Source organism: Gymnoscopelus microlampas (assembly GCF_963454915.1).
Source record: "Gymnoscopelus microlampas genome assembly, chromosome: 8".
In the NCBI taxonomy this organism is placed as follows: Eukaryota; Metazoa; Chordata; class Actinopteri; order Myctophiformes; family Myctophidae; genus Gymnoscopelus; species Gymnoscopelus microlampas.
This window is the reverse complement of record NC_139945.1, coordinates 51608892-51633477: the sequence shown is the minus strand read 5'-3', so window position 1 is coordinate 51633477 and position 24586 is coordinate 51608892. Positions and strand designations below refer to the sequence as shown.

At 42.6% G+C, this 24586-nt stretch overlaps 2 protein-coding genes across 2 annotated transcripts in view; both read left to right on the top strand.

The window, feature by feature from the left end:
• Positions 1–11275, top strand: part of rtn2a (reticulon 2a) — a 28325-nt gene extending 17050 nt beyond the window's left edge. Inside the window, exons 5-10 of the mRNA XM_084064343.1 lie at positions 453–660; positions 3654–3792; positions 8681–8750; positions 8924–8970; positions 9055–9113; positions 9496–11275. Of these exons, the coding sequence (XP_083920469.1) occupies positions 453–660; positions 3654–3792; positions 8681–8750; positions 8924–8970; positions 9055–9113; positions 9496–9571 (599 nt within the window). The 3' untranslated portion in view covers positions 9572–11275. The remainder of the gene's footprint in view (positions 1–452; positions 661–3653; positions 3793–8680; positions 8751–8923; positions 8971–9054; positions 9114–9495) is intronic.
• Positions 11276–13912: 2637 nt separating this feature from the next.
• rhoub (ras homolog family member Ub) lies at positions 13913–22422 on the top strand. Its single transcript, XM_084063811.1, has 3 exons — positions 13913–14373; positions 16756–16814; positions 19906–22422. Exons 1-3 carry the CDS (start codon positions 14142–14144, stop codon positions 20359–20361), a joined length of 747 nt encoding a protein of 248 aa, XP_083919937.1. The 5' UTR covers positions 13913–14141; the 3' UTR covers positions 20362–22422.
• The last annotated feature ends 2164 nt before the right edge of the window (positions 22423–24586 follow it).

The following is a 24586-nucleotide window of genomic DNA, read 5'->3' as shown; positions in this document are numbered from 1 at the left end:
TATTAATACTTTTCATTGATGAAATATCTTATATTTCTTACATTCTACACAGCTGGTTTACAAGCAGATCTATAAACGACTTTGTAGATGGCAATTCTTTCACCACTTTTGCGTGACATTGACATAACAAAGTATTTAATAGGGAACTCATGTATGAAATATATAGATGCAAGTTCTATGCCCAACAGTGACAATGTTGGGCATACTGTAGGTCAAGGTGACTGATTGAGAATAAGCCTATGAGGAATTAAACTGACACTGTCCAAACAACCACACAGTAATAGTATTACATCAATCCTGTCCTTTTCTTTCTTTGACTGATCTTTCCGTGTGTGACACAGCTTTCAGTGTTGATCTGTGTGCCCTTTGTGTTGGCTTTTTATTCCTCTCTCAACCTTTTCAATTCCTTGCCACTCCTCCGCACCCCTCCCCCGATTCTGTCCCTCTTTCAGTGATGGATCTGATCTATTGGAAGGACACGGAGCGCTCAGGAATGGTGCTGACAGGGCTGGTAGTGGGCTTATTGTCGTTATTCCAGCTCAGCATCATCACCGTGGTCTCCACAGTGTCCCTGGCTGTCGTGTGTCTCACCATCTCAGTGCGCATCTACTACCAACTCCTCCACGCACTCAGCTGGGGTGACGGAGAACACCCCTTCAAGTAAGAGAGCACACCTGTATTTGATTTATAATCTCCAGCAGGAGATCATGTTTTCACCCCTGTGTGCGTTCGTGCGTGCGTGCGTGCGTGCGTGCGCGTCTGTCTGTCTGTCTGTCTGTCTGTCTGTCTGTCTGTCTGTCTGTCTGTCTGTCTGTTGCATGGACCTAAATTCTAAAATATGTTTTAAAGGCTAAAATATAATTTAGATGCCAGGTCATTGTTGACCTGGCATCCTATACAGTGTGTATAGTTTCAATGTACAGATCATTTATTTATTTTTTGAGGTGAGTGTAATGATTATAATTTTGCAGTAATAACTTTTATCTCAAGGTATTTTAAGGCAGTTGGTACAAATAAACAGATCAGCCAAATAGTCCGGTACACAACATTATACAATCAAAAACTAGCAATACAAACAAATAATAAAAACATAATAACCATTAAATTCACATATACGTGTCTAAAGGATCAAGTGATACCAATAATTTAAAATCAACTTATGAATACAGGAATTACTTCAGTAAGAAGTTAGAACACAGCCATTATGGAGCAGATGGAGGGCAAGTAAGTAAAGTGTACATGAGTGTGTAAGCACTCATGATGAACCCCAGGAAGAATAGCCATGCTTAGGCAAGTGCTAATGGGGATCCATAATAAAGTAAAGTTAAGCTCTGTGTGTGTGTGTGTGTGTGTGTGTGTGTGTGTGTGTGTGTGTGTGTGTGTGTGTGTGTGTGTGTGTGTGTGTGTGTGTGTGTGTGTGTGTGTGTGTGTGTGTGTGTGTGTGTGTGTGTGTGTGTGTGTGTGTGTGCGTGCGTGCGTGCGTGCGTGCGTGCGTGCGTGCGTGCGTGCGTGAGACTGGAGAGTGAGAACAGAGCAAGGTGACTTTCATCCAAACCCATCCATTCACAACACATGAACCATTCATTCAGCTCAGTGACAAGGTGCTCCGTTGCTAAACTTTTTATTATTCTTCTGTTTGCCTGTTGGAGAGGCACTTTAAAGTTGTAATTCACCTTGAGCATATTATTACTTATAATAAATAATGATCATATCAATAGAATGTATTGTGACTGAAGCTGGATATGAGCCTATTGGCGCCGTAACGTGACGCTGAGAGATGTATATCAAAGTCATAACAGCTCCTCCAGAGAGTCTTGTTAATAAGAACAGGCTGCATCATGTTGCCACATACAGCACAGATCTCTGGGTCGACTTTAGGACATTTGGGACTTATTTAAGACTCATCATGTGTCTTTTCTTGTGTAAAATATAACTGTGTCAACAGTTTTAAAGTCAAAAGTGTTTCTTATTTTACACGATTAGCCTGCCATTAACAGTAATAAATGCCAAGGTTGTTGTGTCACGATCCATCGGTAATCCAGGATAATTGTTTAGAATGAACAAAGACAAAAAATAACCATAAGAGTGTAAGGATACTGACTCTGTGATACTGTGTGTGTGTGTGTGTGTGTGTGTGTGTGTGTGTGTGTGTGTGTGTGTGTGTGTGTGTGTGTGTGTGTGTGTGTGTGTGTGTGTGTGTGTGTGTACACTGTATGAAACATTATCAAAATAATACATTTTCTGAAAGTTCAACATTTCACATAGCCTTAACATTCTCATAATTAATACAGTAAGTGTTTTGTGTGTTAGCTTATGTTGCCTTGGAAACATAATGCAGGGAATGAATTGAGACAAGACACTTTAACCCTGACGTGTCATTATAGGCAAAACAAATCAAATCTTGTAGATCAGCTATTCACAACACATTATACAATGGAAAATAGAAAAAATAAATGTCATACATTTTCATTTTGTATTACAGACAATGGTTTGTTTGTAATGTCATACATTTTAATTTATGAAAAAAATATATAAGATGAAATATGGAGGTTTCCACCCGACAGTAACAATATTTTGTTTCATAGCCTTATATTGGAGAGCACTTACTCACATCCAGACTCCAGAGTGGGAGGAACTGTGTGAAATATAGGTGCACCTGATGAAGCTCAAAAGTTAAATGTGTTGTGCTTTAAAGCCATGAGGCATTGAAGTAAGTCGGTCCATTTGCACATTTTTGACAACGAGTGTGCTGTCAACCCCTTTTTTTTAGGGTTACTTTAATGCGGTTAATTCGGTTAATTTGGTACAAAAAAATGTACTCCATGCAGTGTAGATGTCGGAGGTTTTTTCTTTTTCTTTTTTTGTGATGAGTTTGTGAAGGGTGCTCGTCATTTCTCCTGGGTGCTTTAGCCCTGAGGCACCCACAGTATCGGCGGTCACGGTCTAACTACTTCTCCAGAGTTCGAGACCGCCATGGGCATAACACCAGAGAGAGCTCCTCTGACCTTGCTTGTTGAATTCTACGCAAACATGGGGAACAATGCATTCTACTGTACTGCCACCAAAACTGTGGAATGCCCTACCAACAGCCATGAAACTTCTTGATACCCCAACCAAATTTAAATCTGACCTAATTGAACTTAGATAAATGTATCCCCTACTTGCTTGCCCCAGAGATGCGAACAATGCACTCCCTGAGGGAGCACCACTGAAGTAGCCCTGTGTGACTGAGTCTGCCCCCCCTTTCTTCTGTAAATATACTGTATTTATTGTTTCTTTTTGTATTGTTGTTGATATGTAATATATGTCTGTCATGATGATGAATTGGTGATGAAATGGATGACCCCCCCCCACCCAAGACATTAGTGGTTTGGCAAACGCTTTGTGGCTCAACTGATTAACATACAACTACCTGCACAGTGAAAATTATGCATCTCTCTGTAAATGGCCTAGCGTAAATGAATCAAGTTGACAAAGACAGCTGAAAGTCCATGACCCCTCAATGACTAAACTGATTATGCCATTGTCAACAGTGAGCAAAGGATGATTTATGGGAGTGTTGTGGAGAAAAAATACACAGAAGTGAATCAGCATAAGACAGACAAAGAAAGAAATGTTGTTGATCATTGAAAATACTGTCTCTCTCTACCCAGAGCATACCTGGACCTGGATATGAATCTGAGTGGAGAACAGGCTGTGAACTACACACGGAAATCCATTGTTATGTTCCTGTCTGCCCTCGACACTCTGAAGAAACTCATCTTTGTTGGAAATGTCTTTGACTCCCTAAAGGTAACCCAACTATATGTTTGTGCTTGATTCAAGTTTCAGCTTATTGTTTATAGATCTTCTATTTTCACCAAATGTTCGCCCCAGAATACTTACGCTAAGCTTCAAGTGGTTTTAAGACTCACCTTGTGTCCCTGTTCCATCTCTCAAGACAAACTACAGACTCTGTAAGACTGTTGACTGGATGAGACTACATCCAGTCTCATACTTACAGGACTTTGGCCTGTCTGTGGGGATTGGCCTCTATCTCTCTCCTCTCTCCCTCTCTCTCCTTACTGCAGACATCTCTCTATTCCTCCCTCCCTATCCATTGCCCGTCATCTAGCATAACCCATCATCCCAGCTCCCTTGTTAGGCGCTCACTGCAGTATTGCTGTGCTGTTAGTTGCCATCATTACTTTATCTTACAAATGAACACTCCTCTTAGACTTTAGACTTAGGAAACTTCAATGTCCTCCGGGAGGCAATTTTCTGGCACAGCACAGAACACTATAGTCACATTAAAAGCACATCAAATAAACAAAAACGACAATAATCCAATATAATCTGTAGCACCCATCATAAATATCATCTCAGTCGGGACACTCATTTAACCCCTTAGGCCGTGATCCATCGTGAGCTTGTAGATTTGACTTTTCTAAATGACAACAATAATCTCACCTATTGGTACAATGAAAACACTTGTATTCAAAATAAGTGAATTTACTGCTGTAGTTTGGGCTTTCTTCTCTGCGGTGCATGTGAATGCCTCTATAACCATTGAGGCAATTCACAGAGGACGAGACATGTGATATCACATGCACCGCATGAGTCTCTCTCTGGCCTAAATGAGCCGGTTGCATGTTTCCTAGCATGTCACTCTCGTAACACTACACTGGTCGCACATGTGCAGTACTTTTAACACTCCCTTGACTGACATTATAATGTCAAAATGTTTTTTCTGCTTTATGTACACTTGTATTAAATCTTTTATGATATATTATAGCCTACTGTAGGTGTCAGTCAGGGTCTTTTGGTACAAAGAAAACAATTAAGTGGATTTTGTGTCTTAATGCAGCAATACTATTAGTACTGTATACCGGTATATAGTATTTGTACTACATACTGTATACATTATACAGTTTATGATCAAATACAATAACACAGATATATTGGCTAGGTCCGTCATGGTTCCCAACCTTTTCGGGATCAGGGCCCACTTAAAAAGCATTTTCAGAGCATTTTTATTTTAATGATCAATCAATTGTGTTCCAGCTTGGATCAATGGAACTAACATAGTATCCTACTATAATTCTAGCAACCTCTGTCTGTAGTGGGAGGAGGTGAAGCTACCCGGTTCTCCTCAGTGGCTGGACCAATTGCTCTGATTTTGCACACAGCCATTGACCATTACCATCTGAACTTAACTGTGGAGCCCGTTTTTCAATTTCATCAAATCTCTAGCGTTTATGTGTCAAACAATGTCGCCTCCCGGGTTGCCAGATCATGTGCGCATATCCCCCCACGGATGCGTCGACCGGGTATGGTCTAGTACTTTAAGTTCCTATATCAGTATCATAATGACAATTAATGTTTCAAGGTTTTAAAGAAAGAAACGCCATGCCTTTTTTTTTATATGTTTGCATAATGTTTTGCATGAATAGTTGGAAGTAAATCTTTACTTGAAATGATCCTTAAAAATGTAAGTTAGTCATGGAAGTATTGAGTTTGATAAACCTCTAAACAATAGGACCATCTTTAGTAATTGGCTTATAATGAAACAAAGATTGTGCTGGGGACACATTTGCACTTGGGAAAGCCATCCCTAGAATTCTTTATTTGATGTTATTAAGGGTTCCCATTAGCTGGTGCCAGCAACCAGCTAGTCTTCCTGAGGTCCACACAAAAAGCATACAAAAACAATTAGTACAGTTGCAAATACAAAATGATTAAATGTCACACAATACATCAGGGGTGGGCAACTTTGTAGATGGTGAGGGCCACAAAATGTCCTCAATCACTCTGGGGGGCCGCATTGTGTCTCCCCCCCCCCCCCCCCCCCCCGTTGGCAAAACGGTCCGGGGGCGGTGGGCCGGTTCGGAGTAGTACCCCATTACTCAAAAGGCCAATAATAGTCACATATGTGATAAATAAGGGATATTAACTATTATTATTTGTTATAACTTTGTTTTTATTTAGCATTTAGTAATGCTTCTATCAACTTACTACTAGCCGCATGCGGCCCGCGGGCTGCCAGTTGCCCATCCCTGCAATACATAATGAAACTAACAAATAAGATAGCTGAAATGACATGTGAGCAAAGAAAGAAAAAAAAAGAACTAACAAAAAAAATTCTTTATGGTGTTAAATACAATTTAAGATTATTTTTTAAAGTAAATTTACAGTAAATGCAGCAGAGGTTTCGAGGCAGGTTATTCCAAAGAGTCAATGATCTATAGATAAAAGACCTCCTCAAAGTGTTGGTTTTTGGACCAGGTAATTCAAGCTGCCCATTACAGGAACCTGTAGTGTAATGATCATGCACAGTATTACTATAAACAATCTATGTATGTATAAAAACAGGAGTTTTACAGCTCATGACTGACTTGAACAGCACAAGTGTATTAAAAGACAACCTATTCTCAACTGTAAGCCAAGAGAGGCAGGCATGCATACGGCTCACATTAGACCTTAGTGAGCAGCCCAGTACCAACCGTGCTGCCCTGTTCTGGACAACCTGGAGCTTCTCGAGGTCACCACTGGCAGCAGATGACCACATCGTAGAGCAATAGTCAAGATGACATAAAACTATGTCTTTGAACTATCTGACATAAAAGGCGACGGGCAACAAAAGAAGCACATTTCCTGGAAATACCAATTGCTCTTCCCATTTTCAAAACAATATCCTCCTATAATTCTACAAACCTCTGTCTGTCTGTCTGTAGTGCGTGGTGTCATGGAAAGCTGCCCGGTTCTCCTCAGTGACTGGAGCAATTGCTCTGCACACAGCCATTGACTGTTACCATCTGAACTTAACTGCGAAGCCTGTTTCTCAATTGCATCAAATCTGAGCGTATTATTAGCGTTTATGTGTCAAACAATGGGAGCTAACGTTGACAGGTTTCGCGCGAGAAACAAGCAGCAAAGTCTATGAAAACAATAACCCCACGTTTGCAACTACTTTCGCCTGCGCCCTTCACCGGGTATGGTCTAGTAATTAATGATGAGACCAAGACAGAGTGCAATCAAGCATCACTCCAAGGAGTTTAGTACTTTCACCTTGTTGAACTGCCAAATTACACAAGTTTAAATTAAGCTTTGGGCTTGTAGATAATAACCTGTGCCTTGTTCCCAGCACAATAAAATTAGTCTTGGAGATGTTAAGGACAAGTCTATTACATATTACCCAGTCATGCACAACTTTAAGTTCTCTTCTCAAAACTTCAGTAAGTACATTGCATGATGGTGCAGCGTAATACAATGTGGAATCATCCGCATAAAAACTGTTGTGGCACATTTGGTAGCCCAAGATAGGTCATTAGTAAATACTGAGAAGAGCAAAGGTCCTAGGCAACTTCCTTGTGGAACGCCACACTTTAGACCTCTGCTACTGGACAGGCTGCCATTTAGATACACCTTCTGTGATCTGGAGGACAAATAACTTAGTATCAACTTTAAAGCAGAAGAGTTAAAACCATAACATTTAAGTCTCTCAACCTGTAGAGAATGGTCCAGCACCATCTAAAATCTAGCAACACAGCTCCCACCAGCATAGAGTTATCTATAGCTTTAAGCCAATCATCAGTCATCTGTATCAAAGCAGTAGAAGTAGAGTGACCAGCTCTATAGGCATGATGAGAATCTGTTGCAAGCTTGTTTGATACAAAATGAGTTTGAATTTGTGAATGCACCAAGTTTTCCATGATTTTGCTAAAAACAGGTAAAATACAGGTCTAGAATTCCGCCCAGCTTTGGTATCCTTAGGTAGAGGAATAACCTTAGCCTCCTTCCACATCTTTGGACATAGGCCCACATCCAAACATCTATTAATAATATGATAGATAGGAGATGCTATCTATGTCTAGCCTAGAAGACACTTGCGACATCCTCACAGCATCACAGGTTGGGAATCGCTGGGACAGATACCTGCTGTATACTAATAATGTGCAAAGAAATGTGTATATATATATTTATTTTAGCATGTATGTGTGTTATAATTAATAGCAGCAGTGTGTGACATAGCATATTAAATGTTATTCGAGTCATGACTCAACGTGCGTTTCGACATCATCTCCAGTCTAATCCCCTTAAGTCTCAGGACCTTCTGGTCTCACTCCTGATTCCTGATCTGGATGGTATTTGACATGATACACAAGTGGCTCTCTGCGGAGAGACAGGCGATAAGGTCAGGTCCCTTTGCATCCAAGAGATGGGTGTCCTGTGTCAGAGCAGTATTCTGTGGTTGAAGGGATATACTGTGTCACATACACACATACCCCTTGCAGTAAACACATTTTTGTAGCTACACTACACAAACCTCTGTTCCTAATCATGGTGAATCTGGATATTATTATGCCTATTTTGATCTGGGCCTTTATATGGTATCTGGAACCTAGTAGCTATTGTGCAGACACCACAGAAATAATAACTCATGGCCGTTCCCACAACCTGTTGCCAAGTATCTGGCTCTTTGTTACTCTGCTTCTGCAAATGTTCTGCTTTCTATAAACCAGTGACATTAAAACCCACACAGAACAATGGGGGGCATGAGTGCATATTCACCCTTTTCCAAGGCTAGAGAGAGCTCCCATCGCCAGCCGGGCCAACAACCACTGCTTTGAAGTGCTGTTATAGGCTGCTAATCAGAATAATGATAACTACTTCTTCTTCTTCCTCCTCCTTCTCCGCTTAGTTCCTGGCTCTGATGTACCTGATGACATTCTTGGGGAAACTGTTCAATGGCCTTACTCTGGCCATCATCGGTGAGAAACTCACACGCAGACATGAAAACAAAACATATGGAACCCATTGATTTATTGACTGCTTGTCATGTAGCGTTCAACTCAAATGATAAATCTAGTTTTAGATGACCAGCAAATTTCATGCAATAAATTGCGATCCAGTGCTAATAAAACACTCTTTCTTTACTCCCCAGGTATGATCGCTCTCTTCTCTCTGCCACTTTACTACAGACAACGCCAGGTAAACTGCTGTCACCTCGACTGCACTAATGCCTTCGTGTTCACAAGTGTGCCTGTTATCTTTACATCTTGTCTTGTATTACAGGAACAGGTGGACAGTGTCTTGGCAAAAATCCAGGCCCAGGTTGACAACATCTTGGACATGTAAGTGTGGCGCCATCTTCTGGCACAATAGTTCCATCAATTGAGTTCCACTGGACTTTTTCCACTGAAGCAACTTTGCTAAACTGTAGTCCTGGGTTCCCAGAAAGTGGCATACCCGTTTTCTGTTCCGGTCCATTTTTACCATAGCTTTGTTTAATTGGTTCTGTAGCACTTTTTAATTGGAAACACACATGAGGCCTCATATTCGTTTCGGGTTCAAATTGTTGCCGAAACAATCAAACAAAGTTAGGGGAAACTGAACAGGAAACTGGTATGCCAGATCCATGAAACTCAGGACTATAGTTGCGTACAGAGCGTATTTCTGTTCATCAATTTTGATATAACGACCAGTCATACAGTATGTCTCTCTCTCTTTCTCCAGTCTCCAGAGACTGGCCCATGGTGGCAGCCGCCCCCCTGACCCAACCCCTGGTGGAGCCAAACCCGAATCCGAGTAAAAGCAAAGACAAGCACGTTAACAGAGGAGCGCGGAGAGCGGAGAAAGATACCGGAGTTGCAGGCTGTCACTCAGATGTCTTACCCAGCAGTCTGTGCTCACAGAGCTCCAAAGAACAGAGCTCATGAGACTGGGGGAGGGAAGGGAGATTACTTACAGGGTTTTACGACGGGACTTAAACACGGTACTGTACACTGTAAATGTACGCATACGGAACAGGAGGTCGGGGATGAGCAGGGTCTTAATGCAATGAAACCAAGGCATGTGTGTCACGGACGAGAGGTGTGCTGCCATCATGAGAAAGAGACATTCTAAAGTGGAAGATTTTAAAACCACAGCTGTGATATATATACATATATACTGTATCCTTGTAAATTATGAACACAATGGTTTTACTGTTTACTGAAGCTTGTGAAGAAGTGGCTTAGATGATGGGCAGCTGCAATCCAAATGAGGTAGTGTGCCCCGGATGGGAACCTTCGCAGGGTGCCTGAAAACAGGGAAGTATTTTAGTCTATAATCAATGCAGTGATTTACGGCTGGAATGGAGTTCAGGTGTCCCCAACAGGTCATCTTCACCATCATCATCCCTGTGGCAAAAAGGAACGGTCAATGACAAGCTAGGGGGTCACCATTATCCACGGCAGCATCACATTTGCAATCAGAATGCATGTGTTCAAAGCATTGTATGTGAATGCACACTCATCTTCATGACTGCTTGTAAGTGTGTGTGTGTGTGTGTGTGTGTGTGCGTGTGTGCGTGTGTGCGTGTGTGCGTGTGTGTGTGTGTGTGTGTGTGTGTGTGAGAGAGAGAGACATTTGACATCCAGCTTTCTGAACTGAAACTGTTCCCTTACAAGCTATTAAAATCACATCTGTTCTTTAATTTACAAACATTGGTTGTTTTTGTCTGTGCATTCATTCTGTGGTTTCTGAAGTGTTCTGGCTCTAGTTATCTCATTGTCATTTCACCATGCTGCTCATAGCTGCAGACTGACCCTTGTTCTGGGGACCTACGTCTAGCCTGAAGAAACACTGAAGCCTGAGTTATACGTGGCTGCACCATGTCACGCACCGAAGATAGACGATTTACAAGCTAACAATATGTCGCACTGACATTGTAGATTGGCTATTTTCGGTGTGTGACACCGGCACACAACTGAGTATAAATCACCCTTAATTTATACTCCATAATATGACTAAACATCCAGAGAGAATGAAAAGTGAAAGAGTTGAAGGCTTGGAAGTTGACCTCAACTATTCTATGGATGCTTTAAAAAAGTCCTCACCAAAATGTGTCTCTCCCCTATGCCTTATTATTGTTTGATTTGTGTTCAGCGACTGAAGCCTTGTTATGTTAACAGATACAGTCTTATAGGATATGACACCAGAACAATATTATGCGTTCTCTGCTGCCTGGTAATGTAAGCTTTAGGCTACCCTACAGTAGCATTTTTTTGAACTAACATACATACATTTCTCAACAGTTCTCCACTGAGTAGAGGTAGTGCTGCAAAGTGTAAAAGGACGTTTAGGGTTCTTTATTTTAGGAGTGGTACTGAAGAAGAAACAATCAAATGAAGGATTAAGCAAAATGCTTAAAAGTGACAGTCCTGATTTACAGCATTACATGTGTTTTGTATTCTGGAAAATAACGTGTTTACCCAAACTTTAAATTTTGCAATAATAAAGAGACCTTGACAAACTAACATTTCTAAAATAATGTGTATGTTTAAATAGATTGAGGTAGATCAGGCCACTACTTTAAGTTTCCACAAGGAGGAGACAAAGACCTAGCCATAACATTTGTCTTTCCTGATCCCAGTCAAATGATAGGCCCTATTCACAGCAGCCATATTATGAAGACATTCACAGGTGTTACCAATGATACTAATGAAGGCTCTGTTTCATTCTGGTCAAACAGTCAGGGTGCTGATATTGTGCATGTTGGCCCACTGGTAATTGCTACTTAAAAGTAAAGGAAAGAAATCTGAGTAACTTTTCAGTTTCTGCTTGCTGCAGTTGCTGGGCTGTACCTTGAGCAGTGGTGGAAAGTAACTATGTACATTTACGTGCAACGCCTACGTGAGCTTGTAGATCTGCTACTTTCAAAAGATTTTTTTGACATTTTAGACATTTGAAAACTTGTGAAATGGGACATTCTGCGTAATTAAGTACTTTTACTGTTGGTCCTTTAAGCATAGTTTAATGGCAATACTTTTGTACTTTTACTCAAGTACATTTTGAATAGCAGACTTTCACTTGTAGCCTAACAGAGTATGTCTACATTGCAGAGCTGGCGAAAACTTCTGGGAACTCAGATTAACATTGCAGTAGCCTATTGATACTTTTACTTAAGTAAAAAATGTGAGTATTTTTTTCCACCACTGACCTTGAGTGTGCACTGAGCCATGGTGTTTGAAAGGTTATCACTTTATGAGTCATATTCATGACAGCTGAGCAGAGAACAAGTCTAGACCTGTCCTCCTTATACAATATTATGAATAGGCTCTATGCACAGCAGCCATATTGGGAATGAATTGGGCCCCTTCCTTACTTCCTTCACAGGTGTTACCAATGATACTAATTAAGGCTCTGTTCCATTTAGTGTGGCATAGTGGTTGTCTTATTTTCAAGGACCCCCGTAACTCTGAGAGTGTACAAATGGAACCAAATGGACCCTTACGGGTCCATTTGGTTCCATTTGTACACTCTCAGAGTTACACACCCACCATAGGGGGCCATTTGGGAACCAAAATGGAGTGTTTCTAGTGAGCCAACATGCAGATATCAGCACCCTGACCGGAATGGAAGAGAGCCTTCATTAGTATCCATAGAGTAGACCATATTCACACGGCGGCCATATTGCCATTAAGTCAATGAAATGCCACCCCAGTTGCCACAGCAATGCAATGTTAAATTCCAAAATGGCCGCCGTGTGACTATGGACTATGGTAACACCTGTGAAGGAAGTAAGAAGAGGCCCAATTTCTTTCCAATATGGCTGCTGTGCATAGACCCTATACAGTAACATGCAGAGATAATACAGCCTATAACTCACCTTATCAAGTATAGCTGACTTTAGGGTGAATTTGGTTCAGGTTACTGCATGTATTGTGTTTATAGGTGCCAAAGTGGAGCAGAAGATTATATTATATTATATTATATTATATTATATTATATTATATTATATTATATTATATTATATTATATTGTATTATATTATATAAACAGAAAGTGATTCTGGCTGAGATAGGCAATAAGACAGGGTGAAGCCATAAGCAGCAGTAGGAGCAGTCTAGTTAGAGTTAGGTCATCTAGAGTTAGATATAAATAAAGGCAGATCAAATATGACTTAGGAAATTACGAAAAATCACTTTCTGCCTAAGTAATTTTAAGACAGGGTGAAGCAGCAGTGTTAAGAGAGTAAAGTCACAGTTAGGCAGATATAAATAAAGGCAGATAAAATATGTCTTTGACAAAAAAAGCACTCACTTAGGCAGAACATACCTTAAAATATGACTTTAGCCAATTATAATATGCTAAGAGGCTATAAAGATAATGTAAGTTGTGTGTGTTGGGTGGGATGGAGGAGGAGTAGCTGTAGAATACAACCCTCGTAGACGTATTTATGATTCTGACGTTTTCAATCTACGAGAGTTGTAGGGTTCACGCCCCATGGAGACATGGACTTTCTGCACTTTACCCCGCAGATACTCCAAACGTGTACAAATTGAAAATAAAGGTGCTTACCCCCAGCCCCAAATGTTAACTGTCTCTACGTGGTAGTAGTTTAATGTAATAATGCATATCTTTCAATAAACAAGTGTTTTAATGCCATCTGTGGCCGAACGCCATTTTTTCACACTCGTTGTATCCTGTTTACATTGAGTATAATTCCGGGTTTCACCGGATGCGCCCCTTCACTACCGCCCACTGGGAACTTCCGACAGAATCGGCCACAGACGGCATTAAAACACTTTTTTATTGAAAGATATGGATTATTACATGAAACTACTACCGCGTAGAGACAGTTAACATTTGGGGCCTGGGGGTAAGCACCTTTAATTTCAATGTGTACACGTTTGGAGTATCTGCGGGGCATAGTGCAGAAAGTCCCTGTGTCCGTGGGGCGTGAACCCTACAACTCTCGTAGATTGAAAACGTCAGAATCATAAATACGTCTACGAGGGTTGTACTAGAGGAGGAGGGAGAGGGGGAGGGGGGTGCATAAAGCATGAGGTCCCGCCCTCAGGGCGGGACCTCATGCTTTATGTACCCCCCACCTCGTCGGCGCCCTGTCGTATGCCATAGAGCTCAGAACAGTGTTCGGTCCTCGGAATGGTTATGTGCTACAGAGGGACCAGGAACGCTGCGGACGGGAGGATCACATCTCCAGGTTTAAACGGGTCCTATACATGGTGGGTCTACACACTTTGATGATCTGACGCACCGGGGGTCATCATCATTATAGAACATTATTATTCTCATAGTGGGTCCTTATCATTGCGCCTATATAACCTGTGCCCTGGGTGGCTGGGGACTCGTTGCATTCTCCAAGTCTCCACTCCATGGATTACAGCGGTAAGCCCATCATGGCTCCACCGGTCCCCCCGCACAACCCCCACCACCACCAGACCCCCCTCAACCTCAACCTCAAGCCGGGACAGACGCCTCACGAGCGGCTGCTGAAGTGCGTCCTCCTCGGCGACGGGGCGGTGGGGAAAACCAGCCTGGTGGTCAGCTACACCACCAATGGATACCCCACCAGATACGTCCCCACTGCGTTTGATGACTTCTCAGGTAAGGCGATATAAAGTCTAAAACATGGCATATATGCTATACGTTTACATAATCAATTCTAAATAAAAAACTAACTATTTTAACTTAAGTTTAAAGAACGCTGAATGGGCAACATCATTCATACATAGCCTTAGAATGAACATAATTGTTCTTTTTACATTCATAGACAAAAAAATAACAATAATAATAATGAAAGACATGTTTTATTGCATGTATTAGGCCTACTACCTCAAAGCGTTATCTTTTTTTTTTCTTGTTATGTTACTATTCTTTATTATTGTTGTTGCTCCTTCAATGTTGAGGAACTAAAACAAAAACTATTTTACTCTTGTGTAGGCTACTTGTATAGCCTATATAACATGTAACAAAACAATCTTGAATCTCTTCTTTACCTGTTGCATTCTCAGCAATCTTACTGACTGTCATGCATTAGAACAGATGTATGTGTGTGTGTGCGCCCACCCAATCTGCAGAACCTACCATTATTCTACTGTTATGACAGTGTGTTTAGATTTCTTATCAACTGTCCACATTTGGGATTAATTGACACACCGTGTCATCCCTGTTGGAGCCCAGTTTCCATTTGGCATCATTCCATTTTCCAAGTACTACTTTGTCCCAGCAAGCTTTCCACCATGTATATTTCAGTACAAAAGGGAGAGAGAGAGGGAGAGAGAGAGGTTTGTTTAGAATGATCTGTGTTGGCAACTGATGGAAAATCCCATAGATGGGCCTTAGCCTATCACTTTTATCACTGATGGACTTCAGCCTTTACATGTGTAGGAACTCCCTGCAAACAGTAATCTGAGCAAAACGTCCTGTTTGTGCAACTCTACAGTCATGATGATTGGGTTATCAAAAGGACATTGTATGCCCAACAGTAAAAGACACTGGAAAAAATAAAGTGTCTTTAAAAAGTTATTTACTGTTTACTTTAAGATATAGACTAGTAAAACCTCTATCCTGTGAGTAGACCTGTAAACAAATGCCAGTGGTACCTGTGTGTATTGAGTCTTTCTCAAACTGCTGACATTGTATTGATGTGCAGTAAAACCGACAGTTTCATAGACCCCTAAAACATATTAATTAGCACCCACCACACAAGTAGTCTGACTTAAAGCCCTGTTATACATAGTTGTGCGCCAGTGTCGCGCCCTGAAAATATGACACGTTGTGAGCTTGCAAATCTGCTATTGTCGTTGCGCGACACTGCGCTGCACTGCATAAATAGTATAAATCGGGCATTAATCTCCCAATAGAACATGACTTGTAGAGAATGTCTCTTGTAGAGGGGGTGGTGTGGTGCGACGCTTTTGGATTGCACAACTTTGTCTATTGTTGTCAGCCTTGACCTGCGAGCCCTCTCCTCTACACTGGAATGGGCACATCTGTTGCTGCGACTCTGAGGCATAGATTGTCTTTCTCCGGGGCCGTCACAGAGAGGGATATTGTGCGTTTGGGGCCCCTTGCTGCCGGTGATGTCATTTCTCGGTGCCGAGAATCAGAGCCAGCCACTGAAAGCTGATTTCTGGTCGGTTATGCAATGCCACAGGTGGCACTTGGAGGCGGGTAACTGAGAGGAGGGCTGGCAGAGGTATAGGATAGGTGGACCAGGGCGAGGAGAATCAAAGGAGTATCATGTGTCTGGGATTTGGAAATGATTGTACAATGCCCTCCCTCTCCCTCTCTCCCTCTCTCCCTCTCTCTCTCTCTCGTTTCTCAAAGCAAAGAGCTGCTATGATTCCTGTGTCCTGCTGGATGACTAGTTCCAGCAGAGTCTTTGATCAGGCACTGTGACCGACCGTGCACTCCAGGCACATAAACGCTTCCATGCACGTCCGCTGTATCGCATTGTGTTCTCTTTGAACGAAAAACGGCCCCTGTAAACCAAAACTCCCTGAGAGATGACTCATCCACTTTTCCAATCTGGAGGAGCTTATTGAAGGAGAGTTATTAAATAAACAAAATCCTCCGTACCCCCCGCCCCCTACCCCCCCAACACACACACATGAGGCTACCTTGGCTCTGTCACGGCATGAGGGCAAGCAAGAGTGGTGCAAGCAGTGACAGTAAAGTGTTATGGTCTGAACAGTAACTAGCAGGGTGGGTGGGCGAGGCAGCAGGCAGTCTCTGAGTTGAAAGGGAATGGGGGGGGGGGGGGGGTGGGCGGGGGTCTAACCAGGAGGTCCTTGTGTGTTCAAGTGGCTTTCAATTTGTTTGTTCCAGAGAATATACTAGCAGGTAGGTCGGTGAAGTGTGTGTGTGTGTGTGTGTGTTTATTTACTGAAAGAGATTGTCAGGTAGAAGCTAGGCAGGCACAATGTAACTGTAGCCCTGTTAACAGCTGTGACTCATACACCCTCTCTCTGTCTGTCCCTATAGCGGTGGTTCAGGTGGACGGAAATCCAGTAAGACTGCAGTTGTGTGACACTGCTGGACAGGTGAGCAAAGCATTGCGCACACACACACCTACATGTATGCACACACACACTCACACACACACACACAAGCATGCACACCGCACAGTGTCCCACATTCCCAACATTGCACCATATTCCCCATCTGCAGTAATGCATCACTGCCTCCACCACACTGCTGTCATATGAATAGCACGATGCCTGCAGGCTGAATGAAGCTGAGCACCAATGAATTTGCACAATGGACCTTCTCATTCCTCCACTGTGTGTGTGTGTGTGTGTGTGTGTGTGTGTGTGTGTGTGTGTGTGTGTGTGTGTGTGTGTGTGTGTGTGTGTGTGTGTGTGTGTGTGTGTGTGTGTGTGTGTGTGTGTGTGTGTGTGTGTGTGTGTGTGTGTGTGTGTGTGTGTGTGTGTGTACTGTATACGTACTTTTATGATATTCTGGTGACAGGCGGTGTCTTCTTTTGTGGTCGTCTGCTCTTGCATGTCGCCTTTGCTCTCCAGTTTCCCTCAAAACTATACATGGGCCCCCCGGTGTTAAAGGGTAACGTTGCCGTAATTTAACGTGAATTCTATTGTTCCCTTTTGTGGAGGACATGTGAAAATCTGACTTTAACATGTCCCACTCCCATTGTCCCGATGCACTCTGTTTCAAGAGCTTGCACTGTAAAATCACACACGTCTACACGTAAAACAGATGCATGCATCGAAGCATGTCCCACTGGTCCGTAAATTAGCAGTGGGGCCCTGTCCCTGGAGATTGCACACCCTCTTTGAGAAAATAGACCCTGCTACTAGTGGGAGTAATGTTCTTCTGTCGACTATTGATCAGGGTTGGGTGGTGGGCTGCTTAGAGAAGATGGAGTACTGTTAGATGTCATTAAGACAATGGCAAATTCTTATTCTCACTCTCTCTTTCACTCTCACAGAGTGAATGGCGTTCCACAAAGCATTATACGCCAGACAAAAACAGTTTGCTCTTTGCCAAGTGTTCACACATTGTTTGAGACCTCTCACAGGTTGTGAAACTGTGGCTATATTTCTCTTGGGCTCTGGGTGGTGGTTTCATAATCACACTGAATAGAGCCCTGCCCCTTGAGGAGAATATTTTTAAATTAACCAGAGGCACTCTGCAGCGGCTCTGCCAGCTCTACTAACAAAATAAACAAAGTTGAACTCTTAATACAACAACATGTTTAAACTGTTGTACCTGAGGTCACTATAGTTCACGACCCGCTGCAAGGATATATCTACATTTTACAGAACCTCAGAACCTATTTAACCCCTCTCGCTCACGCACACTCTCTCTCTTTCACTCCCACACACGCACGCGAGCACACACACACACACACACACACACACACACACACACACACACACACACACACACACACACACACACACACACACACACACACACACACACACACACACACACACACACAGACCGACACACACACACACACACACACACACACACACACACACACACACACACACACACACACACACACACAGTCACACACACACACACACACACACACACACCACACACTTAGGGAAGGAGCTGCCACACGTACAACTACCTGCACACACATATCTGTTTAGCAGCCTGCCACAGATAGGCAAGCCGAGGCAAACATGGGCAGATCAAAGTCGGCAAACACTCACTCAGGACTGATGCACTTTCGAAAGAGAGGTGAACTAGTTCCAGAACATTTGGGGTGTGCCAGGAACAGGGTGAGAGAGAGAGAGAGAGAGAGAGAGAGAGAGAGAGAGTGTGAGACAAAGACAGAGAGAAAACGATAACAGCTGCCGCCATAGCAGATAAACAAAGTTGCTCCACACTCAGAGGTTGATCTATGTGTAGACTCTGCAAGAAGACCCACGTCATCACATAGCAAGCACACTGCAAGAAGCCAGAGTTTACACTGGAAACTCTGTTCATATAATGTTTAAAATGTATTAACTGTAGCTGTACATTGGAGCTACATTTCAAACAACCTTTTAGCCAAAGCGAGATTTTGGAGACTTCTCCCCAAGAGGAGAGGGTTAAAAGAACCAAAGAACGAAAGCAAGCCTTCTGTCAAGTTTCTTCTGGTCTTAATCTGTGTACCCAAGACCCTTGCTAGCCAAAACGGTGTGGCTCCAGAGTGTTAATTTAGGAGATTAGTATGATATAAAAGAAAGAGGGGGTAGGGCTCATGTACTGTATACAACTGCTCCATACAAACAGTTTGGTATAGAGAGTTTATTGGCTCAGTTCCCTTCCCCACGACGCTCTGCGGTTCCTGTTTGCCTTGACCCACCAAGTGATTTCTGAAAGGGGTTTTCTGTGAGGCTCAGGCCAGTCTGCTTAGATGAAATGAAATAATATATCACAAAAATAGAGTTTTGGAGCTAGAACAAATTTAAATGTTGAGTTTTGATGGGGTTATATGTGTTTTTTTTTAAAGTCTGCATGCGGATACTTGGTTGGCTTAGCAAACTCATATTCACAAGCAAGTTCATGTCCCTTGTTTAAACACATCTCTCATTCAGTGTTCTTCTCAGTCTGTTACAATACACATATCTGAACGCACTATGCTGTATGTCAATAGGCTCTATGCACAGCAGCCATATTGTGAAGAATTCACAGGTGTTGCCAATGATACTGATGAAGGTTCTGTTCCATTCGGGTCAAACAGAGTCAGGGTGCTGATATTGTGCATATTGGCTCACTGGAAACACCAGTGGGTCTAAAATTGGGGTCCAAATGGCCCCTTACGGATGTGTAACTCTGAGAGTGTACAAATGGAACCCTTACGGGTCCATTTGGTTCCATTTGTACACTCTCAGAGTTATGGGGTTGTGGAAATTAAAAAGTCTGAGAACTACTGTGCTAGACTAAATGGAACAGAGCCTTCATTAGTACCATTGGTAACACCTGTGAAGGAAGTGATAATATGGCTGCTGCCTGCTGTGCATAGAGCCTATTGCAGGCCATTTCCTTGCTCTACTTATCAATGCTCACTCACTCGCATAACTCACACATAATTCTTACATACATTGCGACAGCTAACATCTCCAACTTCACCACGCCGCTCACCGTCTCTTCTCTTGCTCTCTCCATCAGGACGAGTTCGACAAGCTCCGCCACTTCTGCTACAGTCGGACCGACGCCTTGCTACTCTGCTTCAGCGTGGTCAGCCCCGCCTCCTTCCAGAACGTCTGGGAGAAGTGGGTGCCCGAGATCCGGCGTCGCTGCCCTCTGACCCCCGTCCTCCTGGTGGGCACTCAGTGTGACCTGCGGCAAGACGTCAAAGTCCTGATCGAGCTGGCACGGCGGCGGGAGAGGCCGGTGGCAGAGGAGGACGCCAGGATGCTGGCGGACAAGATCGGGGCGGTGACGTACGTGGAGTGCTCCGCCCTGACGCAGAAGAACCTGAAGGAGGTGTTCGACGCCGCCATCGCGGTGGGGCTGCGGCATTCTGACAAGCGAGTGCGGCGGGAGCGGAAGGTCCGCAGTACGGCTGACAAAATGAGGATGCTGTCTAAGTCCTGGTGGAAGAAGTACGTCTGTGTGCAGTAGGGAGCGTTTGAGAACATTGGTTTCTTAAACGTTTTGATTTCAAGGACCCCCATAACTCTGAGAGTTATGGGGTCTCAGGTCTCAGAGTTACAGAATTTTAAGGGTCCATTTGGAACCCCTTCAAGGAACCCTGAGTGTCCCTGGACCCCGCCTTGAGAACCACAGCTTTAAAAACAAGAAAGGAAAAAGGACTGGAGCGGCTAAGTTGTTCAGTGGACTCTAGTTTTGTGTAGCCAGACAATCAGAGATCTGTGTCTACTGATACCTGGTGTATGGGCTACATGAGCAGTGGGAACAACCGCTGACAAACCTCTCCATCTCTGGCGATCTCTGATCGTCTGGCTACACAAGACTACGGAGACTCTAGTCTGTCAGCGAGACGGATGCCTTCATTTTTATGTTCGAACACATCAACCCCAACTGTTTTTTTTTACGTGAATGACTTTGAACAAGGGGAGCAATAATTGCGCAGAGGTACAACATGCCTGTCTAGACTGTAATGACAAAGAGAGAACAATGCTCAAACCCATCGCCTACTTCCAAGAGTTGATTCATACAGTATGTGACCGGTGTTTGCGCTGGAATGAATCAAAATCTATAGCAGCAAAGTAAGCTGGACTTCTCCTAAATGAACATATGAACTGACTCGATGGTGAGGTGTTTAAACTGTGATGTTGTCGTGTACTCATGGTATACGCCCTCACATGGATTTGCCAAAAATAAGACTCTTCTTTTTAACAAACTGTCAAATATGATGTGCTCTATACTGTAAATTCCAATCATGACGGAATCAAAACATGAAATTACTACATTTTGCTTGGAGGTTTGAAACCACGTGTCCTATTGATTTAAATCTAAACCAGTAATGCACCTTTTGTTGCCTAAATCACATGCATTTACAAACTAAAATGATTTATTTCTTTTTTTTTTACCATTTTAATGGGAAATGTATGAGATTTGAACTTACGGTATTCATCTTTGTAAAGCGTACACATGAGTATGACATAGTATACTGAGCTCTGCAGGATCCATCTGGCTCTGGTTTTATGTCATTTCATAATCTGAACTGGTTGTCTGTGCTGGCCATGGTCCCATGGCCATCAAGATGAGGTTTAATTCCACTGTGTGTCTTTAACCAGCGCACAGAGTAGAGCCACATGTCACAGGGTTGTTGCATCCAGTTGTCACTCTGTCTGTACGTCAACTCCAAGTCAGGGACTGACTCACCAATACATCTAAAGGATGCATCCTGCTGTAGAAATCTTTTAGAGAACAAAATGATCCCCTTATTAATGTTCATTAACCACTTCAAAAACTGCCAAAAACATTTCAAACGATTTTCACATTTCATTTATAAAAGAAGCAATGTACAAGCTTGGTCTTGTAGATCAGCTATTTGTTTTTGGTTGCCCTATCATTTTGACAGTAAACCTTTACCTGGGCTGTTGAGCTACAGAAAAGTCCAGAGGGTGTTTTCAAACCCGCGTGTCGGGGTGTAGCTGAGGTCAAATTGCCAAAGAGACTTGAATGTTTGCTTCTTATTTTTCAGAAGCCGTCTCTTAGTTCTCTTGTCTATTTATCTGTTCCTTTCGAACCTTTAACTACACACACACACACACACACACACACACACACACACACACACACACACACACAGCCTTTGATCAACAACAAATATATGAAATATTGTATGCCATTATGTATGTTACATAGTAATCATTTGATGTTTGTAATGTCATCAGGGTAAATGTGTATATACGTATAAATATATATATATATATATATATAAAGAGAGAGAGAGAGAAGTGAATGTCACTGGCTGTATTGTCCCACTCTGAATGGTACTGAATGAAAACGTATGAATCTTTCAGTTGGTAAATACTGCCCAATTTATGCGCCGTCATATATCGTTGTCGCATGCCGGTCTACAAGCTCGGACGCTAGCGTGCTGTGAGCTTGTAGATCTGCTATGTTAGGGCTGCGACACCGTCAACGGAGTATAAATTGTGCTTTATATTATATTGTGTGAGAGCGACAAAATAAAAAATGTGAAATTTTGAACTCTTGCAGTGCAGCGCATTGTGTTTGCTTTGTCTCTTCCGTAGATCTGTGTTATCTTGCCTATACATTGCAGTGAGCATGATGAATTGAAATGACTGACTGAACGTGCTGTTCCATTGACATGGGAGTAGTGCTGCTCACATGCTTAGTTTCTATAGGTCACAGGTCATTTCCTTCTGAATGCGTACATTGAGAAAACTCAAAATGCATAATACGGCTCCTTTCCTTCTGGAGATGGTTGGATGATATATCGCGCACACAGAAATAGCTATATCTCTCTGAGCATGTTGCGTCTAAGCCAGGCAATCATTCATCAAATGTGTAGCCTTCAGGAAAGCTTCGTGCTTGTTCAAACAACAAATACTTAAAGACTCAGTGAGCAGCGCTACCAGACGCTCAGAGACGGGGCGCCATAACTTCTGTAAACATACTTTGATACATGTTTATATGGCACTGTCCATAAAATTATCTTGTTCAAATTCAATTCATGTTTTGTATTATGTTTACGAAGCCTGAAAGGACCGAAATAATTCTCCACAAACTCTTTCGGCCCTGCAACCTCAAAGTGAACAGGATTGTGATTACAGTTGCTTGAAATAATCTTTTCTTCCCATTTATAGACGTGCGTCTACACCACAGGATAAAACAATTGTGCAGAGAATGACAGTTGGCTAGGTATCCAGCATTTGTTTAGAAGCTGTAATGATAGGATAGGCAGCTAAAAGAGAGTTTGTGTTGTCTGGCAGACTGTAGATGAGTGTGTTGTCTGGCCTCAAAGTGGGTGAAACGAAGGCAGACGTGGTGCCGAGTGGTCTAATTATAATGGTCAGAACGATCCATCCGCTCTCCACTGATAGTTTAGCAGGAAGCCTTATTGTTGTGTAGTCCCAAAGCAACCCTCTGTGTCTGTGATGGTAAGTATTGTGGCTCACGTGGTTAAGGAGCATTGGCTACAGGAATAAAGGGTAAATTAAACATTAATAAAAATGGTTATATGAACTGTTATTTTAACATAGTATTAAGTGCATTACTTACTGGTTACAAAATAATATGACCTTTTGCAGATTTTACTGCAGATTTTATTAAAACCGAGAAAGCATCTGTGTCATTTTGGATTTTTGCGTTGGCTATTCAAAATAGCAGATATACAAGATCACAGCGCGTCACTTTGTGCGTGTTGCGAGCTAGTACATCTGCTATTTTTGAAAAATATTGAAAGAGTCAGAACTACTGATTTAGAAGGCAATTGTAGAATCGGCTTCAGGTCTTAATGGGTTAACTTAAATTTCATAATGGCTGTCAATGGGGCTCAGACCTGAAACCTTGCCCAAATTTGGAGACATACTGTATTTGTCATTTGCAGTGGACACTCACCCACAGGACAATTCCTGGTGACCTAGCCCATTTTACATTATAGTTTGTTCTCCCTAATGTAGTTTTACCAAGCCAAGGTAGTTTTTTCCCTTGATACACACCTCCACAAGGTGTTGACGTAAGGTTCTCTCTACGACTGAGATTTGTATGTGTTTTTTGTCTGAGAAATAAACAGGGTGCTTCCTGTCTCTTCAAAGGCCAATATAAATCTCTGTCTATTCTAATTTATTTTTTAAACACTTTTCCTTTTTACAAAACAGGCATTTTGTTGAAGCAGTATAGTATGGTATGGTATGACATAATTTTTTACATAAAATGTACAATTTAGGCATTCAGCAGATGCTCTTATCCATGCGACTCAAAGTGCAACATTTGAGTAAGTATGTCACAGGTCAATCCATTGCTTGGGAGCCAGGATGGAGAAGAGTCTAGGACGCTAGGAGTGATGGCCAGGGTGTTGTAGGGAAGGGAGGGACAGACATCCTGTGATGGCTGATCAAAGTGTGTGGGAAGGGGTGTAGGAGTTGATGAAATCCCGGAGGTAGGGGGGGGGGTGCCTGTCTTGATTGCCTTGTAGGCCATCACCAGTGTTTTGAATTGGATGTGGGCAGCAACCGGAAGCCAGTGAAGGGATGGCAGATGTGGGGAGATGAGAAAATGTAGGGTGGGTTGAAGACCAGGCATGTTGCAGCATGCAAGAGAGCTTTGGAAAGAAAGGAAACGAGTGATACCGGTCTGTAGTTCTTGACATCGGAGGGGTCGAGAGTTGGTTACTTTCTTGAAGAGCCGA